Genomic DNA, 18825 nt, shown 5'->3' with positions numbered 1-18825 from the left:
GCTCTTTTGACCCCGCCATTCATTCCTGCCTGTGGCAGGGGGTCAGGCTATATGATCTGCTCAGGTCCCTCCTGACCCTAGCTACTATGAAACTATGAACCAATAATATGCTTTCACTGGGGCAGCACTGGAGCCCTTATGTGTTGGATCCTACCAACACATAAGGGATCCAGTGACTGTGATTGGTATCCTACCAGATAAGTCACTGTTGGGCTTCAGATGACCCTATCCCTAAAACCTGCTCATGGGTGGGAGTACTCTAATCCTCCTGGTACTCCAAGAGATCCTCCAGTCAATGTCTTGAAAGTAAGCGTAAACCAATCCTGAGGTCTTCGCCCTTTCAGTCACACTTGCAGATAAAGAAACATTAAAAAAAAATACCCCAACCCCCTCCCAGTATTCAGGAACAAAGAGAAATTGAGAAACCATCCTGGTTGACCTAATGATAAGGCTGAGACCCTCCAGAAGTGATACTCAGCTCTCCCAGGGTTTCCCCTGTCCTGGATAAGGACAGCCCTGAAGGTGGGGCCCACAGTCTCGGTCCCCTGGCACTCCCCTCCCCTGGGGATGCTTCAGGAGGTTTATAACCCTCCCCGTACTGGGCTCTGCATCCTGGCTTTCTGCTCCCTCTCCCTGTGTGCTGCCGCACCACCTTTTATACTGACAGGGCATCGCGGCTCCTTGACATCATCAGTCATGCGCCCCTGGAGCCGAAAGGAGCACAAACTGATAAATCAGCACTGCAGCACCATACACTGCTCTGGCTTCAGCTGTGGTGTTCCTGCAGGTAAGTCTAACGGGTGGTCCACCCGTAACAGAGTCCGGTCAGCTGCTTGAAGGCTGTCAGTCACGGCTCCAGTCCGGCAACCCAGCACTTCATGCATGACTCTCTGGTTCCCACCATCACACTGACATTGAGTCATTTGCTTCAGAGGATTGGATGAAGAAAATGGGGTGGTTGTGACCTATAAAGCCTGCAACTTGGCGCTGTGAGGGATGTGTGAGGTGTTCTGTCTGATTTTGTAGTAGAGTGGCTGTTCATCCTGTTTAATACCAGACCATCCTGTTTTGAAACACTTTGTCCATTTCTAAATGAAGAACAGACTGCAAAAAGTCCTGTTTTTCTGTTCATTGGTGGAAATACATGTAAATCATTTGTCCTCAAATCTATTGGCTGTGCCTAGAGGTAGGGCAGTGCACAGCCAGGAGGAGCAGGGTTCTGAGCCAGTCAGAAAGGAGGTAGTCTTTTTGTGGTGGCCCCACCCTTTGCTGCTGATTGGCCAGGAGACAGGGTGGCCCACCCCTCGCTGCTGATTGGCCAAGGAGACAGTGGCCCTGCTGCTTACTGCTGGTTGTTTCCCCATGACCCTCATCAAGGGGATGTCCTGTATTTGGGGGATGGGTCAGTGGCCCCCGTAGTTTGGAGATGTGTGGTTTGGCTCAGGTGGTGACTGGTTTGTGTAAGTTGGTTCGATCTGGTGATAATGAATCTGGGTATTTATAATTTGGCCTGTGAAGCTGTAGCAGATTGTGGGCAACAGTGTAGCTGATAGCTTTCTTCCATGGATGGAGACTGATATGGCTCGCTGAACCTCAATCTCCCAGTTCCTTCTCCTATGATCCCCCAGCTGCTTATGCACATGCCAGAGCAGACTCAGTTAATCGAGTCTGCTCCACATTCTAATTTGAATGCTGCAGCATTGCCGCAGCATCACCTGTATTAAGCCCCTGCTCATTTTAAAATGGCCACAGGGCCCTTTAACTAAACCTCATCGAACAAAGTTTAGATAAAGCATCCCACAACCATATTTGAACACCCAGGAACTTAATACATGTGCCGCTGGGGTGTTTTAATTAAAGCAGCTGCCCAGGAACTACTCTAATTAAAACACCCCCCCACACACACCTCTGAGCAGGTGTATAGGCAGCCCCTTTTTCAACTTTGGTTTGGATGATCTCTCGTGGTTTTGACTCATATTGTTATTGGATCCATCGACTTTGACCTCGTTCACTGTTTGCTATTTGAAGATTGGTAACACGTAGATTGTATCTCTGTGTATTCTCTTATGCTTATACACGTTCTTCCATTATTATTTATTATTATCCCTTATCTTTTCTTTAAATCCCTGTTGTACTTCCAATAAATCTTTGTTTTATCTTTTTAACTTTTAATGTGTTTCCCTGGCTGTGGGCCAACAACCTCAGCAAAAGTTAGGCTGGCACTCCCCTCTCTCAGTGTGCTGAGAGTGAGCCTAATACTAACCTAACCCTACTTGCTCACCACCCTAGTGGCTTTGAGTCCTGTATTTGTCACCACTACAGCACTCATGCCCCATAGTCCAGTCTGCAAACTGAGTATGTTATTGTAGGGGTTTGTTTCGTTATCATTAAAAGGAAACTAACTAACCACTTGGAAGGAAGCTTTTTTTCCTCCCCAAGTTGATGGGACCACATGCAAATTTGACCTCTGGTTTCATTCTGATTTCAGTCAAGCAGAATATGCATATTAGCTAGTCAGAGTACCGAAAGACCTAGCACGTGAAACTGCTGGTTCAAGTAGCAAGCATTTATGAGGAATCTGCCAGGTCAGGATTTGCAGCCTTTGCCTGGAAAATAACAAACATAATACCTGTGGTCAAGCCCTCCCTGCCTGATACAGAGAACTAAACCCAGTCAAGAGATCTCACTCTCCAGCTGAGTGGCCCAAACTCTGGGCTAGGGGTTTTAAGAGGGCTCCTCTTCTCCCCATGTGTTTGGTGAATAGGTCTAGGCCTCTTGTAAATCTAGTGCTTTGCTGTTGTGAAAAATGGCTGGAAAGGAAATGACTTATTCAGGATGAGCAAAATATTCCAATTGAGCTGACAGTTTTTTAATCTTTGCTGAAATTTTAAAAAATTCTGGTTTAAGGTTTCTCCCCCCCACCCTAGTTGGCTGAAAACCCACAAGGATCCAGCATTCACACTGCACTCATCTTTTTTTTAGACATGGTCTTGTAAAATACACTGCATTGCAAAAGCTCTGGTCCCATGCAACATGGGCAAGGAATAGCATAGATAGGGAAGGGTGCTGGGGTTTTGTTCATGGGACAAGCAGGTTGCAGTACAGAACTGCAGGGCAGTTTGTACATAGCAGGGAGGGAGGGTGTGTGGCCTGTGGTCAGAGCAGGGGCCATGGACTTTTAAGCTCCCTTCCCCAGGGTGCCTGGGCTAGTAACTACACTTCTGATACTGGTTCCTATCTGCAAAACAGGGCAAAAGGATTCCAGAGATGGGCATTTCATGCAATGCACGGCACTTCTTTAACTCAACTGCTGACAAGCTTCTTTAAGTCCAGTTCAGGTTTTCACAGGTTTGGCTTACTTTGTTTAAGCCAGTGATGTCAGAGATATGGCCCGTGGGCTGGATCATAACATCCGATCGCAGGTGCTGCCTCTGGGTCTCAGAGTGCTGGTTGTGATGAAGAAACTGATCTTCAGATTTCAAAACTGACTCCTGCTTCTAGCAGCAACAGCTGCTGCCTGTGCTCACTGCTGAAGCAGGTGCCCCTGCTCCTAGAGAGCACAGTCTGGGTCATGCTACTGGAATGTCACACAAACCCATTTGTTTCAACTGGATGCAGATTTTTTTAGTGACTGATTTGTTTTCACTCTTCCCTTTGGAAAGTGCCGACCTATCCATGACACAAAGCCTTCCACAGACATGGGTTGATTTCCACGGAAGTAAGTAGCCCTGATTTCTTGCAAGTTTGCTTCCTGCTTCACTGCCAGCTCTCGAGAGGCCCGAGATCTCTGCACCCCATCTGCTGGCAGGAAACATCAGAACAGTAGCAAATAATACTTTGCTTCTTTTCACTCATCTGCACATAGTAAACCACTTCCTAGACATAGCCCAAGATAGCAATAGTTCCCATTGCAACGTCTATTTACCAAGGTGACATCGTTTTAAAAATCAAGAGCCCACAACAGTTGTGCCTACCACATAGACTCAAACCCGCAACTGCCAAATCTGAGCACTCTGTTACAACCCCATTTCTCAAGCTCCCCCTCGAAGAACACCCCTAGGACAGGAATAAGAAGCCTCTTGCAAAATGATTAAATACACCTAATGTTGGGGGATGGATGATAGTTGATGTGTCCTACACGTAGAAGTCAAACATTTATGGCAACATCCCACTCTCACATGTTACAAGCTGGGTCAAACACTCCAGAAAGATTGCCAGCGGGACTTATCCCATTTAAAAGTTTCACCAATGACTATGAGGCAGTCAGGAGGCAGGATGGAGATGCACCTTTATAGACTAACTGAACTGAATAAAATATATATTGTGTTGCATATATATCTTATTTGGTTAGTCTATAAAGGTACATAACTACCTTGCCTACTGACTGACTTGAGTCTAACATGGCTAACTACCTCTCTCTGTGATGAAGTATCCAACTATATCCCTATGAAATCTGCAGGTGACTCAAAACTGGGAAGAGCTGCCAATACTGAGGATGATTAGATGGATTGTATAGGAAAAATAATCATGTGTGATGAACTAATAGGAATGAGGTGATCTAAGGAATGAGTCCTTTAGGACAAAAGGCTCTAATAAAGGGCCAAGACAGTCCAGGCCCAGGAGAGGTATGTAAGGAGACACTCCAAGAGACCAGGGAAACACCAACCTGAGAGTGAAACAAGAGAGTTTGCAAGTGGGTTCGCAGCTCAGTTTGCCACCTTCCTCTTCAAAGGAGAGCTTGTAAGATAGGATTTTTAATATATGTAATTAAGACCGACTAACCTACACAGTTTTATTTTAAGCAGCTAAAACTCAGCAGCTAGGCCAGTACTTAAGCCCCTTGTTTCAGTAGAGTCCAGAGAGAGGGGCAGTCTGCTAGGGAATTTGCTAGCAAACTGTACATTCCTTCACTGCAAACTTGCTGAGAAGAAAGACGTTTGCAGGGAAAAGGAAATCCTTCAGGATCAAGGAACAGCAAACAGGCCAGCTCCAGAGAACTTTGCTAGAGAAGGTCTGCTTGGAAAGAGAGGCAGGAAGTAAGAGACAGCAGATTAGAAGACCCAGAGAGATGGCTGGAGGCCGTCTCAATCCCAGAGCCACTGCCACTTCTAGCTCTTCCTCTGCTTGGACCTGCAAGGTGCCTGTCCAGCAGCACCACAACCAAGTCCTGGTTTTGTGCTATGCAGACTGGCTTGCAGGTTCCTTCCAGTGTTGGCCAGGTGGGGGAGTACCTGTGATGTGAGTGGTGCCTTCTGCTGGTGTGCCTCAGGGAGAAGGCAAGAGAGCTACAGGAGGAGGTGGAAAGGCTCCAAAGCATCCTCTGCCATGAGGACTTCATCGATTCCATGCTGGCAGAAACCTCTAGGGCTCTGGAGGAAGGACTGCCAGAGGCGGTGCTAGAAAAGGAAGAGGGCATGGACTCCAAGGAAGGTGGAAGCTGAAAGCTTGTGACCAGAGATGACCAGAGCAGGGTTCAGGGTCCAGGGCAAATCAGCCTGTGCGGAGCCCTGCTCTGGCGCGCCCCAAACACGAAGAAGCTGTGTGGGGCGGGCGGGATGCTGAGCGGCCGGATGATAAGTCCCCGTGGCTGCTCCCCCTGGCTCCACAGCGGCCCCCAAAGTGCAGGGCCCAAGGCAGTCGCTCCGATTCACCCCACTTAAAGATGGCTCTGCTCGTGACCTCTGGCTGCAAGAAGCTGTCGTCATCCCCACCTGCAGCAGTTTTCCTAGAGAACAGATATGGTGGTGATGGTTGGAAACCTCCTTCTGTGGGGGATGGAGGCATCCATTCACTGCCCTGACTTCTTGTCCCAGGAGGTCTCCTGGTTGCCTAGAGCCCAGATCCAAAATGTCACAGAAGGATTACCAAGACTCGTCTGACCCTGTGATTACTACCCCTTGCTGATCATGCATGTGGACACCAGTGATACTGCAAGGAGTGATCCTGAGCAGATCAAGAGTGATTACAGGGCCCTGGGTGCAAGGGTGAAGGGAACGGGGGCACAGGTGGGAGTCTCCTCAATCCTTCCAGTCAAAGGGAAGGGCCTGGGCAGGAGTGAACGCATCCTGTAGATCAGTGCAGGCTATGCAGGTGGTATCACCAGCAGGGATTCGGCTTCTTCGACTACTGAATGTTGTTCATGGGATTGCTGGGAAGAGACGGGATCCACTGGACAAAGAGAGGGCAGAGCATCTTCACAGACAGACTCACTAATCTAATAAGGAGGGCTATAAACTAGGTTTTCTGGAAGATGCAGACCAATGCCCTGAAATAAGTGGGGAAGTAGGAGACTTGGAGGAAGGGGCAACAGGGGAGGCCTCATTTCTCTTACTGAGAAAGTAGGGCAATCAGCTAGTTACCTCAGGTTTGTCCATGAACACATGGAGCTTGCATGATTTGGGTACAAACTGTTCAAGAAGGACAGGCAGGGGATAAGAGGAGGAGGAGTTGCGATGTATGTCAAAGAGCTGTGTGATTGCTTACACCTCCAGTGTGAAACAGGAGATAGGCCTGTTGAAAGTCTCTGGGTTAAGGTTACAGGGGAGAGCAACAAGGTTGATGTCATGGTGGGTTTCTGCTATAGACCAAAAAAATCACATGGGGCATGTCCCCACAAGTGGGAACATGTGTTCCCCAGGGACAACTAGCTGCGGCACTCCATTTCCTAGCAGCCCCTGCCCTCATCAATGCAGCCAGTCTCCAAAGAGACCCCAGCAGTGGTGGCAGGACAGCATTTCCATGAGGACTGGCTCCAGCAGTACTTGCAAGGTGCGCAGCTGGAGGAGGAGAGACTCTGTGGCTGGGACTGGGATCTTGCAGTGGTGACAGAAGGGTCTGGAGCCACGATTTACTACCTACACACCCCTGCCCAGGGCTTGCAGGCATCAGATCGCAGCTCTGCCCCAATTCTGGACTACGATGTCACTGCTCCAAGGTCCCAGCCCCGGAGCAGCTCCTCGCACAGCCACATGCCCTGCCAGCGCTCCTGGGGACAGTCTCCATGGAAACCCTGGCCCTGCACTATGGAAACCCTGGCCCTGCACTATGGAAACCCTGGCCCTGCCATCACTGCTAGTGTTGCCCTCTGGGGTCAGGCCAATGCTCAGGATCTCCTGTTAGATAGGAGGGTGTGGTATACAATTGCACCTACACAAAAATCAATTAGGTGCAAGCACATGCTCTAGGTGCATACACCCCCACCAGGCGTGCACACACACACTACCAACTCAGGCACACACATCCAAGATTACCAGCCTAGGCACATGCATACCTAGCACCAAGTCAAGCACATACACGCTCTAATGATAATGACATGAAATCATACACAATACACCATACATACACATATACACACAGGTTAAACACTGACTCAGGTGACAGTGTGTGTGTGTTGGTGCCTGTGGTACCTGGGCCTGGGGTGCTTGGTAACTAAAGAGCAAGTGGCAGAGATCAGGGGAAAAGTTAGCGGAGATGGGGCAATAGCAAAGAAACCAGGGTTTGCAGGCAGACAGGGGCTCAGGACGGCTGGAGCCACACGTGCATGGGACAGGTGTTGGAGGGGGCAGGGAGCCAGAAGCAGGAGAGGGAGAAATGAGACAGAAGTTAAAGGCATGAGGAGAAGAGATTGGAGTAGGGCCGAACTGTAGTAAAGCAAAACCCAACTCAGGGGTCCAAATAACAGTTTCATTAAATGAACACCAAATTGTACAGCTTGGTTCCCACACACACTCACACAATAGTAGCAGGAGAAAGAGACTGAGTGGAAGGGTTGGAGTCCAGGTAGGGAAGAGAAACAGAGTCCAAGTCCTTGGTTGAAGACAGGATGAGGGTGATAGCTATCTATCCAGGCTGGGAGCGAGTCCTCAATGGCCAGTCAGGGTCTTTCTCCAGCAGGTGTAGCCCAGAGGGGGGTCGCTGGAGGGTCTCTGGGTTGATAGGCAGCGTGACGTGGAGCAGGTCTGGTCCAGGTGAAGATGGCGTACCCAGGAGTCAGTCTTCACTACCCACTTTTATGGGGCAGACTACCTATGATCTCTTATGGGGAGGGCCTGTCCAGGCAATGTCAGTCCTGTTCCAGATGTTCATAGTGAGCATGTGCAGACTTGGCACAATGGTGGGTTGCCTCGTCTTTTGTGTCTTGAATGCTGAGGGGGGTTCCAAGGGCTGGGTCGATGGTCCAGGTACTGCTTTTGATGGTGGGGTGATTTAGTAGCGGGTCTTGCTATCATTGTGTTTCACTCATCCATTTCCTCTTTTGTTTCAGGCATTCAAGGAAAACCAATTTACATGGGAGAGGTTACAGAACTGCAACATACTTACACAACAAGGCATGGGGACAAGATGGGAAAAGATGGGAATGGATACTTGACATCACTTTACAGACACAGGCCTAAACCATACAATATTAATATGAAACAATAAAAATCAATGTACAAATAATAGGGATACAATTTAATGGAATATAAAAGAGTAAAACGCAATACAAACATAATAAAACTCTATTTACAATATAAAAAGGGGAATATTACAATTATAGTATACAAGAACTTAGCTTACCTAATACTTCTTGTAATCACTTATAAGGGATAGAGAGGGCAGAGAAGAGCTCAGAAATGGTTGGGGAAGGACATGGAAAGCAATTTAAAAATAAAACAAAAACTGGGGGTTTTGCTGCACGGGTATACTGGTTGCTCATGGGAGGACCATTACCTACCAAAGGGATGCAGCTGTGCAAAAGGCTACTCTGAAATGCATCTCATGAAGTACATTCAGAAGAGAATGGGAAGTATTTGCACCATTCTTCAACGTATTTGTAAAATCCCATTTAAAATATTGTGGCCAGTTCTAGTCACCTATGACCAAAAAGCATGAATTCAAACTAGAAGAGATGCAAAAAACAGCTCCTATGGTGTTTGAGGCAAGCAATTTGGCAAAGGATGGCTATTGCTGAGTAGGCTTGTCATGGTTAAGGGTCCTTTTTTTCCCCAAGGATGTGCCTTTGTCTGGATAATGGGAGTCCTACTGCCTGATTGGGCGGCACTCATTGGCCAAAAAGATGGGGGGGCGGACTGATGGGGTACCTGAGCCTTGGGCTGGGTAGCTGTGCTTGCCCTGTTTGGGCTGCAGTGTTTGTATGACGGGGCGGATGGAAATACAGCTCAAACTGTATAAAAGGGAATCATTTCTAGCAGCATCATTTGCCAGGGATCATCACTAAAGCCAGTACTCAAATGCCTTAAGAGCGCAACTCAAACAACACACAAAGGGCTTCAAATGCTGTTGCTTCAACTCAGCTGGATACAGAAACTTTACAGGCCCAGGGTTGTTTTCACTCTTCCCTTTGGAAAGTGCTGACCCAGACATAGCACAGAACCTTTCACAAGCATGAACTGATTTTCATGGAGCCGTGCAGGCCCAAATTCTCAGCAACTTCCCACCTACTTGGTCCCATCTCTCAAGACCCACTTTCTATGTGGCTCATTTGCTAGCAGGAAATCTCAGAACAGCAGCAAATAACATTTTGCTTTCTTTTCTCATCTGCACGCTGTAAACCACTTCCTAGATACAGCCCAAAATAGCAATCGTTCCTACTGCAACGTCTCTTTAGCAGGATGATGTTATGTAAAAAAAACCAAGAGCCCACCACAGTTGTGCCTACCCCCTTCCCCCCACTCACACAGCCTCAAAGCTGCAACTCCCAAAGCTGAGCGCTCTCTTACAACCCCTTTTCCCAGGCTCCCCCTCGAAGCACAACCAGCAGCACAACCCCTAAGACAGGAAGGAGCAGACTCTTGCAAAATGATTGATGACATTGGTATTGCGTCATTTTATTCACAGGAAGCAATCATATAGTTTACCCCAGATGACGCACCAGGAAAAAGGCACCGCAGAGGCCAGAGCACCCCTTCGGGACTCCCACACCCCTGCTCTCAGCACTCAGCCCTGCGATACTGAAGCAGCTGCTGTTATGTTTAGAGTTCATATTTCACATCCCTCAAACACTTTTCCTCTGAGGATGGTCAAGTCCTTTACAAATACTAATAACACACAGCTTTGTGTTAGCAGATGGGCTTCAGGCAGAGTCAGAAGCAAAAGCTCAGGCCTACACACCACCACACAGAGGAAATCCTGTGCCACACCAGGCCCTACTCCTACACCAGGGGCCAGCCCATAGGCCTGGCCCAAATGTTGGCACTCAGATCTAGCAATGCACTGGGGCTCTGATCTGCAGCAGATTTGGATACACAGTGCAAGCCAGCATGAGAGCACATGCAAAACACAGCTAACACTGCAGCAGGTGTTGCCTAGTCTGAGGCCACCTTTGCCATGCTTCCTCATCCCCTGGTGGGAAGGACTCGGCTGCTGTAATGTCCATATTGTAGGCCCTCTCCCCTCCAGAGTGGGGCAAGGATCTGGGTCTCTCTGTCCTGCTGCCCTCCCCACAGGGGCCTCCGCAGACCCGCGGTCAGGTATTTTCTTCAGCCTCTCATTGTACATCCGTAGTTGTGCCTCCTTGGGTGTGGCATCGACAGGTTGGGTGATGGTGAGGAAGCTCTGTGTGACTTCAGACATTTGAGTGCCGCAGGATGGTCGTACAGTTGGTGTCTCCCACTACAATGCTCCTATGGTGCTACTCCAGATACAGCTCAATAAACCCCCCTTGCAAGGTGGGGAGGATATTGGAATGCAGCAGGGAGGGAGTCTGAAAACTGTCCTGTTCCTGAGCTGGGCTGGATGCATTCTCAGTTCTTCCTTGTTGGGCCTTATCCAAATAAGCCTATGCTGCATTCACAGGAGCTAGGCTGGTGGCTATTCCGCATGACTGCACACATACGGCTTGCAGGCTTGGCTAAGAGCTCTTTGTTCTTCCCCTTTTACAAGAGCTTTCCTCCATCAACTGATCTTACCTGTGTCAGGTCAGAGGCCTAGCACTCCAGGGTGTGAGGCGGTTTCCTGAATGCCTACAGGTATCTCTGGCCCATTCCCTGGCACCGGCACCAGTGCTTCCTCACCTTTCTCAAGGCCCTTTAAAAATGAAACATAAGAGAGACTTTGAACATCCAGGTCTACTGTGGGTTTCAAAGGTGGCATAGCCATTCATGGCCAAGCTCCCCTCCAACCTAGACACCAATGCAATTTGCCCCTTGGAACTAGGACACCCCTGACACTGAATAATCACAGTTCTCCATACTCCATGGGCATCCCTCATTCCAGGACCTCAGCACTTCTCAAATATCAGAGGCCAAATCCCTGTCTATGCACAGACCAAGTTAGGTCAAACATCCCACATTTTCTGTCCCAGTCCAGAATTTCAGGGTCGTGTCTTGCTGTCCTAGAGATGCAAGTCGTGTCTCCATCTGGACCACTGGCCCCACATCTGACAAGCCATGCACAGTGCTCCATTGCAACGAACCAGTGTTGGGAAGGACCTCAAGGGTCCTCTGGTCCAATCCCCTGCACAAATACAAAAATGTACTCTTACATCATCCCTGACCAATGCTTATCGAGCCCAGCACCCCTTCACTGCACCAGGGGTTCATACTCAGTGTCCTGCAGCACACCTGGGAGAATACCACAGCGGGCTCACATAGGGTATATTTTGGGGAATTCAAAAGGGACAGCCTATTTTCCATGGCAGAAGGAAGACTTGTGCTGACGTGGAGCAAGGCTCTGCATCAGTTAATTAGCTCCCTTGCAGCATCCCTCCACTCCTTCTTAAAGGGGCTCCTGGCTCCCAAAAGCTGGTCTCTCAAACACGGGATATTTTTTACCTGCTTTGCAGAAATAGGTGCTCAGGAAGGAACAGGCACCTAATCCTCATGCCCTTCCCTGGGAACTCGACCTCTGAAAGCCTCTAACAATCTAGCAACTAAGTCACATCAGTGAGTTAGCAGCAAAGCTGGGAACAGGACCTGCAAGTCCTGACCCAGCATCCGGTCACTATACCAGACTCTTGTGCCATTAGTACACTCGCACACACACCGGTCAGTCAAGACTCTTCCAGCACACGGACACAGCTCACAATGCCCTGTCGAATAAGCTGCCTTTGGTTGGGGCACGTAAAAATTAAGTCATCAGGCACTCACCTCTGTCTCCGGTTTTTCTGCAGAGGAAAGAAAACAGTCCTGTCAGACAGCAGTTGGGTATTTTGCATCACGGTATTCATGCATTAAGGTCACAAGACTGAGCTCTGCCCGTAGCTGCACACAGGGGGGCCAAGGGACAGTGTTTGGACTGCATGGCTGTAACTGTTACATGCACTAAGCCCGGGGAGACGCCCAGGGTAGAAGTACAATGGCTAAGGCCCAACCCTTATCGGACGTGCTCAGGGCACCTAGTTAGAAGCTGCTGCTCAGGATCTTCCAGGGGAAACAAAGTCCATCGGGCACACGCTGCCGACCCGAGTTACAGCCGCCCTTTGGAACGCTAGGAGCTCTCGGCTGCTGACACTTACGTGGCTCATACTGTTTCCTCTTCTTTTTTTTTCGCCGGTAGAGGAACACTGCTACAGTTATGGACAGCAAGGCAAGTATAACAAGACCTGTAACTGCTCCAGTTGTCACAGGATCGCTCCCTCTTCCACAACCTGCATCCAAAGCAGACGTCCCAGCCTTTACTTCAACCATACCACTGTCTTCGCACCTGGGATAAAGGAAGATACATGCACATTAGGAGCAAACAGGTGTATCACCAGCATCCCCACTGACTGTGCTCACACCCTGCTATCAGCCAGACCTGGAGCATGTGCATCCGAGCAAAGGTCTCCAACGTGCCACTGAGGCTGGGAGCTGTGATCAGCTGCCACTCCCAGCCTGAGGGGTACATGGATTCCTTGACTCTGCTGTGCTCCCAAGGCTGGGAGCAGGAATTAGTGACTGGCTTGCTACTGGTCAGTGCAGGTGGAGATGGAGATCATGAACTTGTGCTCCCCCTGCACTGACAATATGGCATGATTTGGATCTGATCTCTGACGCCACAATACACATGCTCATGTAGCATGGCAGGAAGCATGATTGCTGGGGTCGTGCATCAGGTTCCATGACACCTTTAACTCCACATCTACCAGGAGCCTGGGAAAGTCAAACTCCCCTCTACGGCCACACGATTGTGGTCCGCTCAGCCTTGGAAAAAGCAGTTGTGCTGCACAGGCGGATGGACAGCTTCCCAGCATTAGCCCAGTGCTCAGATCCACCTGGTCCCTCCATATGCCCCTGTGCAATGAGGATGAGGGGCAGAGAGCAGCAGAGGAAGCAGAAAGGGATTCCTGCCCCCAGCCTTGGAGGGACGCCCCACTATTCAACCTGGGGCCCAGACTGATTTATTTCTGCTGTCCTTGGAGCTCCTTTACCAACGGCTGATGTACCAGCAACTTCAGGTGAAAGATGCAATCCTGAAGGGAAACACAGAGCAAAGTAGAAAGTCAATGCAAGAAAGCGCCAGTAAAAGTCAGTCACCTACCTGGTCCACGGTGTGCAGACCATTGACATACTTACTGCTGAGAAGGTTCCCTTAGGACAGAGCTCACATTCGTGGTCACTGGTGGCTGTACCTGTAAGAGAGGAAGGCAGAGGTCTGCTTAAATGGAAGTGTGGCCCAAAGCAGCGTTGACTGAAGAAACGTCTCCAAACCAAGGCAGCTGCAACCTGCATACATCCCACCAGCTCCTCCAGCTGCTGATTTGACTTAGCATCCTCCCTCTGTCTTGAATGGTTAACTGTAGTTACCTTTTCCCCTGTTCAGTCTGAGTGCAGGAGTTTGCCCTTGATGGTGTGGCCACTAGGACCCCTTACCTGGAATGGACACCCAAAAGCCAGGGGGGCAGATGGTGTGTTTTTGGCACATTTCGCAGTCCTCATCATGAAATTCACGGCAGAAATACCCCTCTCTGCAGCCACACACTGTGTTTCTTGTGTACGTACATTTTTCTGTTATTATCAGTTTGAGTTCTATGGGGAAATCACACAAAGAACAAGCACCTTCACCTGAGGAATCAACAGCACAGACAAAAGCAGACGTACATGCACACTCCATGCTGGTACACCCCTGACAGCATGACAGCTCCCAGAACTGGGCATGCTGACCTATTGAACAAGTGCTGCCATGCATGGGCAGATTCAGGATTTTGGAAAGGGAATGCAAGAGCCGTGACCTGTGCTGCAGGTTTGGCTGCAGCCCTGCTCCCATCCTGCCCCCTTCACCAGGGTGGACAGATTATACAACAGAAGCAGCAGCAAGGGACTATTTTTAAGTCCCTCAAGCAGGTAAAAATCTTTCCTCCTTCTCTCCCTTCATCCCTGTGCAGTGACTCATTTCCTTCTCTCTCCTTTCTCCTTCCTCCTCCCTCCCACTGCTGCCCACAACTGACTTGAGGGCTGAGGTGGGGGGGCATTTTGAGCTGCTCCTGCCTCACTCCAGCAGGGCTGCACATGAAGGCAGGTTGAGTTAGAGACGGAGCAACGCCAGGCTAATTAATAGCAGGTTCCCTGCCATCATGCCTGGTCCGAGGGTGGCAAGGCAGGCAGGAGGGACCCAGACTCTGCTACTGTTGCCCACAGCTGAGCCCACCTCTGTAAAGAGCAGAGCTGGAGCATGCAGCAGAGGCTATGGAGCTTCCCACCCCCTGGGCAGAAAAAGGCAATAATACTGGTGGCAAAGGGAGAAGTGAGGTGGGGATGGGAGGTGAGGTGCCGCTGAGTAAAGAGGGGAAGGGATGAGCGGGTGCTTATTTTAGGGAATGGAAAAAAAAGGCCCCAGCTGCTGCTCCCATAGCACAGTTGACAGAAAGCGGCAGCATCCATGTCACCACACCTCCCCACCCCCAAATCTGCCCCTGCTTCCATGTACATCACACAACCCAGAGCCGTCTCCCCTCCCATACTCCTTAGGTTGCATTTACATTTGGGCAAAATGACTACAGGGCAGTGCCAAAAGGCTACCAAGTGAGCGCTAATCAGCTACAAGGGAGATGAGACTCAACACTCCCCTGCGTTCTCTGTGTGCCAGGTAAAAACCTGGCCCCAGGTGCCAGCCAACACAGAATCAGGGCTTCAACAGCACTTGAGAAGCACTGTCTTGCCCTGGGACTTTGGAAGGGCACCCAGATGTCATGACACCTGCTAAGCTAGCCTTCTGCCTGGCTGCCTTCCAGCTGCTCTAATGTTTGTTGAGACCAGACCATCATGGCCCCACAACTGGGAACTTAATTCACAAAGGCAGCTTGAAGTTCCCTAAGCACCTTCTGTCTTCTGCACTAGACCAGCTGCTCCACGGCTTTATGAGCACTCATGGTGCTCTAGTGTAATGCCAGAGGACTGGAAAAGGGCCAATGTGGCTCCCATTTTCAAAAAAGGGAGGAAGGAGGACCCAGGGAACTATAGGCCAGTTAGTCTTACCTCGATCCTGGGTAAGCTTTTTGAGAGAATTACCCTGGTGCATGTCCACGAGGGGCCACCGGGGGAGATTATGCTTAGGGGCAACCAACATGGGTTCATTAGGGGCACGTCCTATCAGACCAACCTGGTGTCCTTCTATGATCAGGTCACAAAATCCTTAGACGCAGGGGTAGCATTGGACGTAGTCTTTCTGGACTTCAGGAAGGCCTTTGACACTGTCTCTCACCCCATTCTCATTAAAAAACTAGGGGACTGTGGCATTGACACCTACACAGTCAAATGGGTCGCTAACTGGCTGGAGGGCCGCACCCAGAGAGTGGTGGTGGATGGGTCATTTTCGACCTGGAGGGATGTGGGCAGTGGGGTCCCCCAGGGCTCGATCCTCGGACCTACTCTGTTCAACATCTTCATCAGTGACTTGGATGAGCAGATAAAAAGCACCTTTTTCAAATTTGCTGACAACACAAAGATGTGGGGGGATGTGAGCACGCTAGAAGGGAGGAATAGGCTGCAATTGGACCAAGACAGGTTACAGGGGTGGGCGGATGAGAACAGGATGGGTTTCAACACTGACAAGTGCAAGGTGCTGCACCTGGGGGGGAAGAACCAGCAGCACACCTACAGGCTGGGGAACTCCCTTCTCATCAGTGCAGAGGCAGAAAAGGATCTTGGAGTCATTACTGATGCCAAAATGAACACGGGCCGACAGTATGGGGATGCGGTCAGGAAGGCCAACCACACTTTGTCATGCATCCACAGATGCATCTCAAGCAGGTCCAAGGAGGTGATCCTCCCCCTCTATGCGGCACTGGTCAGGCCGCAGTTGGAGTACTGCATCCAGTTCTGGGCACCGCACTTCAGGCAGGATGTGGACAGCATCGAGAGGGTCTAGAGGAGGGTCACCCACATGATGAGGGGGCAGCAGGACAGGTCCTACGAGGAGAGGCTAAGGGACCTGAACCTGTTCAGCCTCCACAAGAGAAGGCTGAGGGGATCTAGTGGCCTGTTACAAAGTAGTCAGAGGGGACCAGCAGGCACTGGGGGAGTCCCTGTTCCCCCGAGCACTACCAGGAGTGACTAGAAATAACGGTCACAAGCTGGCAGAGGGTAGATTCAGACTAGACATCAGGAGGCGCTACTTCACTGTCAGGGTGGCTAGGACCTGGAACCAACTTCCAAGAGAAGTGGTGCTGGCTCCTACCCTGGGGGTCTTGAAGAGGAGGTTAGACGAACACTTTGCTGGGGTCGTTTGACCCCAGTACTTTTTCCTGCCATGGCAGGGGGTCGGACTTGATGGTCTGCTCAGGTCCCTTCTGACCCTAAAAACTATGAAACTATGAAACTATTAGCCACTGCTTGAAAGGCAAGGGTCTGATCTCCCCCAGGTACAACATGGAAGTGAGGAGGCACTGGGGCTGGCAGAGGTGAAAGGATGCCATCAGCATTCTTTTCCTAAATAATAAAACATTCATCCTATTTCTTTAAATGAAATGCATAAAGCCCTGCTGGCAATCTACGTGACTACTGCCAGGCTCCAGAGGGATGCAAAAATAAGTTAGAAGCAGAACCCCAGACTCTGGAGATCTGGTCCTGTGCCTGGGGTGAAGGGGGAACAAGAATAAAGTCACATTCAACATTTCAGTCTCTTTACCTTCATCACAAAATTTACATCTTCTGCACTCCTCTAAGCCATTGGGATGGTCTGTGTATGTGTTCCCAACACAAGGAATGCAGCTTGTGGAGGAGAAATTGTTGCAATGTTTCTGGACTCGCTGACCTAAAAGCACACAAAACCATTAGCTCCTGTCTGAACCAAAGCAGTGTATTTGATACCTTCTTCATGGACAGATTACATACAGTCACATGCAACTGCACATTATGGTGCACATCCAGTCCATACCCAGTTTGCACCTTCTCTAGAAGGAAGAAATACAGCCCAGAAATATTCCTACAGCTAAAATGGTACCTTTCTCAAATGGGAGACTTAAAACAAACAGGCTAAAATCCAGAGTTCTCATTGGGGAGTACTCTACCAATTTGGCGACTGTCACCCATCAGACCAGTTCTGTTTGCACAACACAGCTACAGGATGGATGGGCACAAGGGATGGAGTGTGTGTGACCATGCTGTTATGTTGTTATCCCCGCTGCACTCATGCTTCCAGTCTGTGGAGCAGGACACGGGCCCTGTGACGCATGTACATGTCCTCATGTGACTGTGCAGGGTCTTGGCTCCTCAGAAGATGGAATCCCAGGGACTGCAGATCTCCCTGGGGAGTCCCCAAGTGAATTGGTGTCTGCAGGGATGCTCTCCACAGCAGGGGCCATGTGAGAGCCTGGTGACTGCCTGGGAAGAGGGGTTAAAGGAGCTGGTGATAAGGGCCTCTTGAAAGCACCCTGTAGGACTCTGGCCAGGGGCAGGACTGAAACTGGGTGACAGAAGAAGTCCCTGGCTACAGGGAACCAGGGTAACATAAACTGGCAATTGCCTGTGTTAGGGTTTCCATGGAAAGAGAATCACATTGTGTCCAGCAATGAGCAAGGGTCTTTGTAAGACCATCCCCACTCCCACCAGTACGCTGCCAGGCTAAGGCCCAGACAGCCAGCAAAGAGACGATGAGCGCAGCTTGGCCAAAGCCATGCAGAAAATCTCTTTTGGGATCTCCTGTGTTCTACACAGAGCCTCAGCCAAGAGATTCACCCACCCCACATCCTCCTCTGAGGCATTAATAACATGCATTGTAAATGTGGCTATGCCCAAAAGTTTAGCTCCCGGTGCAGCCTGGGCTGCAAAATTTTGCTCTTAAAGCACTGAAAAATATCATACTTCCAACACAGATCTGACAGCAAAACCTGTGGGGTGGATGCAGCTCTGCCCACAGATAGGTGCCTTTATCAGCTTCTCTCATGCTGTTGCGAAGATAGCCAGTTCCTTCTGTTAGCACATGTTGCGTCTACACCCGGGCACTCTGCTGATATACATAAATGGGTTCTGCAGGGTAGAGAACTCGCATCCCACCACTGTCACTCCAATTGTACAAGGTTTGGTGTCTGGAGTTGTGTCCAGAGACCAAGTAGCCTAGAAGAAGAGGCCAGGCAAGAGGGCTGCTTTAGGGAAGGGCTTAGTTTCAAAAACAAACCACATTTATGTACCTGGACTGCACATGGGGCAGCACTCGTCATGTACTGCGTACTCTCCTGGACTGCATGCCACAGCTTCTGAGGGAACTGCTCTTATTACCAAGAACACGAGAAAAGTCTTTAGGGAGAAAAAGAAGAAAGGGTTTTTGTTTTGTACAACACCAGGGATATAGTATCCTGCATGCAGCCCTGCAGGCTCGAAAGCACACAGCAAGATACACGGCAGCATCAGAGCACTGGGAGGCTTTGGCCTGTAACAGCTGAAAAACCCAATGGTGATAGCACTTAGAGCC

General features: G+C 49.8%; 1 protein-coding gene across 1 annotated transcript; it reads right to left on the bottom strand.

Annotated features, from left to right (window-relative positions):
* Positions 1 to 8309: 8309 nt before the first annotated feature.
* Positions 8310 to 18816, bottom strand: TNFRSF14 (TNF receptor superfamily member 14). The gene is made up of 7 exons (XM_014523308.2): positions 18545 to 18816; positions 17044 to 17169; positions 13791 to 13946; positions 13459 to 13549; positions 12455 to 12642; positions 12087 to 12103; positions 8310 to 11025 (listed from the first exon to the last, which is right to left on the bottom strand). Exons 1-7 carry the CDS (start codon positions 18759 to 18761, stop codon positions 10918 to 10920), a joined length of 903 nt encoding a protein of 300 aa, XP_014378794.1. The 5' UTR covers positions 18762 to 18816; the 3' UTR covers positions 8310 to 10917.
* Between the last annotated feature and the right edge of the window lie 9 nt (positions 18817 to 18825).

Source organism: Alligator sinensis, unplaced genomic scaffold, assembly GCF_000455745.1.
Source record: "Alligator sinensis unplaced genomic scaffold, ASM45574v1 scaffold366_1, whole genome shotgun sequence".
Taxonomy (NCBI): Eukaryota; Metazoa; Chordata; order Crocodylia; family Alligatoridae; genus Alligator; species Alligator sinensis.
Note: the sequence above shows the minus strand (reverse complement) of the source record. Positions and strands in the feature narration are given on the sequence as shown.